This window comes from Sander lucioperca, chromosome 7, assembly GCF_008315115.2.
Source record: "Sander lucioperca isolate FBNREF2018 chromosome 7, SLUC_FBN_1.2, whole genome shotgun sequence".
In the NCBI taxonomy this organism is placed as follows: Eukaryota; Metazoa; Chordata; class Actinopteri; order Perciformes; family Percidae; genus Sander; species Sander lucioperca.
Window position 1 is genome coordinate 20,848,785 of NC_050179.1, and position 7,500 is coordinate 20,856,284.

Genomic DNA, 7,500 nt, shown 5'->3' on the forward strand with positions numbered 1-7,500 from the left:
CTGAAACTGAACTGTGAGCAAAAAGTAATGAATAATTCAACCATGAGTACTTTGGGTTCATGTTTGAGTAAAGCTTCCTCAAAACATCCCAATTTCTGTGCAAAAATAAAATAAAATATAAGAACACACTACTCAAGAAATAAACTCAGGAAAGAATGTAGAACAAGTAGTGAATAAATATATCCAAGCTACTTAAATAATATATAAAATATGTAATTAAACATACAGTTTGTGGAAGATAAACATATTTAGTGGGGGGGTTTAGGGGTCCTCCCTCATGCAAAAAGAAGTTTATTCAATTAAAGAAAATTTAATTTCAAATAATTTTGCACCATTATTACTACTAACATAGTGTATTTGTGTGTATATATATATATATATATATATATATATATATATATATATATATATACACACACTGTAAACCCGAATGTTCAAAGTAATTAAATAGATTAAGTGGGGTATACTCAAAATTTTAGAAAAAGTTATACTAACTTAATTTTGTCAAGTTGGTGTAACATGTTCTTCATTTTTGAGTATTGTTAACTAATAATTTTTGATTAAATGGAACTATTTTGTGTATAAGTAAGCATAACTTAAAAACATAACTTAAGTGCAACTTAATAGAATTAAGTAATTACATACTAAGAATGATAAAGTCCTGTTATTTCTATTGTTTCAAATAGGGGTGATTTAAAAAAAAAACTTAATTTATATAGCACATGTTAAAATACAATAAAATCTCAAAGTGCTTCACCAAATAAGTAAAATTGATCATAATAAATAAATTGCAATCAGCAAATGGTCTGAAATGCATTAGACATTAGTGGAAGACAACATGTATTTATTTTATTTATTTTTTGTATTTTTAAAACAGTAACAATTTGATTGAGGCAAATGGTCTGAAATGCATTAGACATTAGTGGAGGACAAAATGTATTTATTTTTTGCATTTTTATTGTCATCAATTTAATGTTGCTTATATATTTTTTATTTTTATTTAAGTGTTGAGCAGCTGCAGGGATCATTTTTTATGCCGAGTTAATCTCTGATTCAACCTGCGAAGCAGAAGGTGGTGCTAATATGCATACTACCTTCCTTACCGCTCTTTGGAAAAAAACAGAAGAAGAAAAGTTTGAACAACGCAGCAAGGCGGGAAGCAACAGACAGTAGGCTTGCAGAAGTTACTACCTAAGCAGCAGCAATCAGCCTCACTGGACTTACTGTAAGTTTTGAATGTTAATATTCATTCACTTTTACTTCTTTTATACATTATACATTTTTACATGCGTTTGTCTCAGAGAGTGTAGAACTTCTCCAAGCCCCCGCCCTTCACTGGCTTATCACGGAAGTCTTGTAGGGATTGGCAACTTGTCAGATATAGGTTAGCTGCTAAAGAGCTAGCTAGCTAGCTAGCTAATTAGCGCGACCACTAACGTTACACACTCCAGCAGCACAGCTAGCGACCTACCACTACCAGACTCACTGAAGAATTTTACGACGGATGAATCTAGTAATCACACGCTCATTCCCCGCTTAAAGGTGGTGTTAGAAAATGAGCACTAACAGACACCTCATATGCGATAGTTAGTTTTTTGTTGATGGAAACTTTCAATAGTGCACCGCTAAGGTCCAATATCATATTAAAAGAGCATAAACGAGCATAATGAGTCAAACTGAGTTCCTACACTGCAAGTCCGCGCTCCCTGTAGCTTCTAGGGACGCTCGTTTTAAATTCTGTGTGAGCAGACTGTCTGAGACACGGAGATTGCTGTTAACAGAACACGAGTCAACTGCCAGTGCTCGCCCACTTGTGTTGCGTCGGTTTTAAAACAAACGACCCTGCTGGAGGCAAGCTGCTTTTCATGACAAAGATGAATAAAGTAAAAACCCTTAACAGTAAAGCTTTGGTTTGTAGAAATGGCATTATTGTTGATTAAGCATGCAGTAAGGTTCAAGTGCTGCTGCTTTTCTTTACAGTAATGTTAATTTTGCTTGATGGCTTTAGTAACTTCACACTTTAGGGATCAAATGAAAAGATCATTAACAGGGAACATTTATAAGTATTTATAATTCGACACTCTTTGAATGCTTTTACTTGTTCAGTTTCAGATCAGTTTATGCCTTTGCATCTCTCTGTTCCAGTTTCAAAAAGTTAAGGAAGATAACTGGAGATGTGATAAAGATACCAGGTAATCCAATGAATCTCTCTCTCTCACACACACACACACACACACACACACACACACACACACACCTCTAAATACCAGTAACTTAAATTGTTTTTTTTTTTCAGACAATGTTTTAGTGTGGTAACCCTAAATCATACACACTCCCACATACACATATCATTTGTTTATTCTACTTGCCTGTTTGATCAAAATAATGCTTTTTGCCGTATTCAAGTCAACAGTTCATGAATGTCTTCTGTTCACGAATATCATCTTCCTAATTGATATTTAACCTTTGGCACTGAACAGATCATATTTTACTTTGTATTTGCTTGCAAATATTGTTGAAGAAAGATGATGGAGACCACATTCCCCCTATGCCGACAGACCATAGTGATATCCTGCCCACCAGTGAACGAGCTCATGGACCTCTGGCCTGGTCTCAAAATAGAGTCTGAGGTAATATGGATCAGCTCTCTCTTTTAAAATGAAAATTGTGATTCTTACTCATTTGGCCGATATTTTTGCTTTATAAATGTGTGCTAGATTCTTCAAATTGGACTGTTTTTTTTAAGTGTTCTCCTCCTGCTGTTATTTCTATGCAGTTGTATGCAGAGTTCCAGCGGATTACAAATCAGAACCTGCCCAACACATGCTATCCTGAGCTTGACCGCCATCTTCCTCAACCGATGACCTTATTCAGACAGAAGGCATCAAAAACTGGGAAGACAGCAGATGCTCTGGCTAAAATTAAAAAAAATCAATGATGAACAGGTAAATAGATTTTTACACATTTCATAGGTTGACCCAGTGGAACATTGAACAGGTTCAATGATTCAAATGAGCTTTGTGAATTTTGCAATTAGTCCACTTTATGTTTGCCATTTGTCTGATTGCATTAAAGATGTGAACAGGTTAGAAAGTGGTAAACTACCACCAAGGTTGCAGACCCTCAAGAATGGCTTAATGATGTAGAAACTCATCTGAAAAAAGGCTGCAGGGTAAAGCATTATAAAAGGCTAGTTCAAAGTTATCTCCTTTTGTCTAAATAATGCCTCAAAAAGTTACTGCACTACTTTGCAGGTGTTCAGCCAATAGGCCCAAACTACACAATATGCCTTTGTTCTCATTAATATAATGCAAAAGTAACGCTAATGTTTTGTATGTTTTAATGTTTTTCTTAACCATTGTGGGCTGCACAAGATGACCCACATTTCACTGTGCATTAGATACTGGTTATGTAAAACATTTACATTTTAGAGTTTTAAGTGAAAATGTTCTTAAACAGTCTATAGAATTTTTGAAATTTCACCCAAATTGCTGCCCTGTTGCCTTACTCAGGAATTAACCAGGAAGCCAAAAGCAGTGTTTTTTTTTCTTTTATAGCTGTAGCAAACAATAATTTCATTTTGGTATTATTTATTATTGTTTTTGATTACTCCGATTATTTTCCTGACTATCTGATTAGTTGTCTGGTCAATATCAGAAATTTGTGATACATATTTATTTCCTAGGGCCTTAAAGCAACACGCCTACTTATTGGGGCTTATTCCCCGTATCCCCCAGAGTTCGATAAGTCCATACATACCCTTCTCATCTCCGTGCGTGTCGTAACTCTGTCTGATGCACCCACGCCTAGCTTAGCACAGATCCTGGAGGTAACCGGCTCCATCTATGCTCCTAATAAGTGACAAAATAACGCCAACATTTTCCTATTTACATGTTGTGATTTGTATAGTCACAGCGTGTACGAATAACAAGGTCACATGAGACACAGCCATCTTCTAACCGTATACAAACTGGGAACTATATTCTCAGAAGGCAAAGCACTGCTACTTGGGTGGAGTGATTTGCTTGCAGAACTCCAGGCGAACTCTCTGCTCCTCACCACGGGGCTTCTCAGGTGCAAATCACTCTGCCCAAGTAGCAGAAGTATCAGTGCTTCACCCTTTCTGAGAATAGTTGTCAGTATGTATACGGTTAGAAGATGGCTGTTTCTCAGCAGCTAGCAGTGGGTGCGTCAGACACGCACGGAGATGAGAAGGGTATGTATGGACTTATCTAACTCTGGGGGATATGGGGAATAAGCTAAAGTCCCAATAAGTCGGTGTGTTCCTTAAGTGACCAGGAACACATTTGGAAGGCTAGAAGTTTTTCTTCTTAAAAATATCTCAAATGTATTTATTTATTTATATACAATTTATTTAAGTATATTTTAAAATTATTTTTTTATTCTATTTATTTTAATTTATAAATGTTTATTTATTTTTGTATTTAATTTTAAATTTAACTGTTCAAAAGCGGACTTTCATGACTTTTAGATATATTAAGTTAGGTAAACTTAATGTAAGTGAGGCAATCAGTTTCCACAAAATTTTTAAGTTTTGAGTCAAAACTGTTTTTAAGTAAACAAACTCAACATATTTGACTAATGTGTACTTAAAACAATGACAACACAAACTAATAAACATTGAGTTTGGTTAACATAAACTGGTGTGGTTGTGTACTTATTTTTTTAAAGTTCTGTGAACTTATTCCTGTGGTTTGTAAACTCAAAACTTTAAGTCATAATAACTGAAAATAATTGAGCTGCCTTAACAGAAAACTGTAAGTCATATTAACTGCAAATATTTGAGTTGAGTTAAATGAGCACTTTTAATTTAACTGTTATCAAAAGGTACATGTAGCAATTCATCCAACCTTTTAAGTTCTGGAAAATTTTGACTTTTAAGTTAATCAACTTAAAAAAATTGTGGCAACTGATTGCCTCACATTTTTTGAGTTCTGGTAACTTATTCGGGTTTACAGTGCAGTATACAGTATCTATGTAGACTACCAAATTATGTTCCACATTTCTTTCAGAAGTTAATTGAGTTTATTGCTAATATTTGTGGTTTCTGAATGCATCTTTTCCAGGTGAACTGATAAGAGTTTTAGTTATTTTATTATATTATTATTATTATTATTAGTGAGGCTTGATGAATAAATGATTACTAATATCCAACTTCCTACAGATGCGTATGTGTTTTGATATGACCTGTAGGGATGTAACGCTACACGGTGAACAGATATCAATGTGTAAAGATTACAGCCAGTTATATTGTCTTTGTTTTTAAAAAACACTACATACCAGAATTAACTAATATTTGTCTCACAGCATTTAGTGAAATATCAGCATTATTACACAGTTAAAGAATCTGTTTCATGGTCTACATTCACCAAGACTGAAGATAATATCTGACTGATGGAGCTCCAGATAATGTTAGAGAACTAACCTGAGCTAAGTTTCTGATGATTGTTACCAACCAATGATTTGAAGGAGTCAGAGTAGAAGTCAGAATAACATGTTTTATTAATAGTTCATCTTGCAAACAGAAAGCTTTTCATAACGTGGAGGAGGAAACAATATAATAAATCTGTCCTGAATAATCTCTCTGAAACAAAAAGCTTTAACTGACTTATGTAACTAAAGAGTCCTAAAACACCACCAACCTGGTGAATGGAGACCAGGAGTCTGCAGCCTTCAGCCCTCTGCAGAGGCTTTCACAAACACTTCTGTCATTTATTGTTGTTTAAGGCTTAAAGTCGTCTGTCCTGAGTGTCCTTAGACTAGCTATAGAGTCCAAATCCTAAGAAAGAAGTCTCTTTACAGGACAGATGAATTTGGTTTCACCGCCAACGCTGCTGGATTATCATTATTACTGATTGATCTGCAGAGAGAAACTAACTTAATTTTAAGCTCAAATATCCTCCAGACAGATTTATTTCTGTTTTGGGGGCATATTGGGCCTTTATTTGACAGGACAGCTGTAGACAATAAAGGGGAGAGAGAAAGGGGGGGGGGACAATTTCTTTGGGCCAGAAATGGCTCCATTGATAGTAAAGATATAGACCAAAGATTAAATGTACAGGGTACCTGAACCTCACACCTTTTTCTTTTCCTCCTAACACATAGAGAAACAACAGCTCAGGCAGCAGCTTTGGCTGATTTGAGATTCTCCAGAAGTTCAGACTTGTTTGCTGCCACCAGTTTACGATGCTCTTCGTCCAGCTTCTTCCCCACAGGGCCGTTCCTCACTTTGTCCCAGTCCTCCTCCATCTACACACCAAAGAAAATATCAGAAAATCAGGTCAGAGTCAACACGCACAACAGACCATTCTTTAATAACTTTTAAATTCTTACTACTCGACTATATGAAATTAGATAAAAGCTTCTACACTAGATGCCTATCTGACAGTGCTATAGCTAAATTTAAAGAAGATATTCCAACAGCATTTAATTCAATATATGTGCTTCCTCTAGACAATATTATTAGGAAACTTTCACTGTTACGCGGATGACACCCAATTATACTTATCAATCAAGCCAGACGAAACCAGTCAGTTAGCTAAACTTCAAGCATGCATCAAGGACATAAAATCATTGATGACATACAATTTTCTGATCTTAAACAAAACTGAAGTTATGGTGCTGGGCCCTAAACACCTCCTAACCTCATTATCTAAAGATATAGCTACTCTGGATGGTATTGCCTTGGCCTCCAGCACTACTGTCAGAAATCTAGGAGTTATTTTTGATCAGGATCTATCCTTTAACGCCATCTAAAACAAACCTCTAGAACAGCCTTTTTTCATCTTCGTAACATTGCCAAAATTAGGAACATCCTGTCTCAAAACGATGCTGAAAAACTAGTCCATGCTTTCGTTACTTCCAGGCTGGACTACTGTAATTCTTTACTATCAGGATGCTCAAATACGTCCCTTAAGACTCTCCAGCTGATCCAGAATGCTGCAGCGCATGTTCTGACAAGAACTAAGAAAAGAGATCATATTTCTCCTGTATTAGCTTCTCTCCATTGGCTTCTTGTAAAATCCAGGATTGAATTTAAAATCCTTCTCCTGACCTACAAAGCTCTAAATGGTCAAGCACCATCATATCTTGAAGAGCTCTTAGTACCTTATTGTCCCACTAGAGCACTGCGCTCCCAGAACTCAGAGCTACTTGTGGTTCCTAGAGTCTCTAAAAGTAGAATTGGAGCCAGAGCCTTCAGCTACCAGGCTCCTCTCCTGTGGATTAGAAAACCAACTAAAATCAAACAGACAACACATAAATTAATGGATAAATAAGATATTCAAATGAAGTCAATGAGTCCCACCATGTAACACTTTATCTGAAACTTATTAAATTAAATCAACCAGATTTGTCAATTATTAAGTATAACTTCAATACGTGTCTGTCATTCATTAATCATTTAATCTTCCCTGAACAGAAAAGATAACTGGTTCTTACTGGATGGCCACTTGACTTGTCGCCATTCTGAGTCTCTGT

General features: G+C 35.7%; 1 protein-coding gene across 6 annotated transcripts in view; it reads right to left on the reverse strand.

Moving 5' to 3' along the window:
• Positions 1-7,500, reverse strand: part of LOC116055803 — a 102,240-nt gene that overhangs the window by 94,721 nt on the left and 19 nt on the right. For all 6 annotated transcript variants that reach the window (XM_036003500.1, XM_036003503.1, XM_036003499.1 and 3 more), the window contains exon 1: positions 7,462-7,500. This exon is cut by the window's right edge. In XM_036003500.1, coding sequence (XP_035859393.1) covers positions 7,462-7,487 — 26 coding nt within the window. In that variant the 5' untranslated portion in view covers positions 7,488-7,500. The remainder of the gene's footprint in view (positions 1-7,461) is intronic.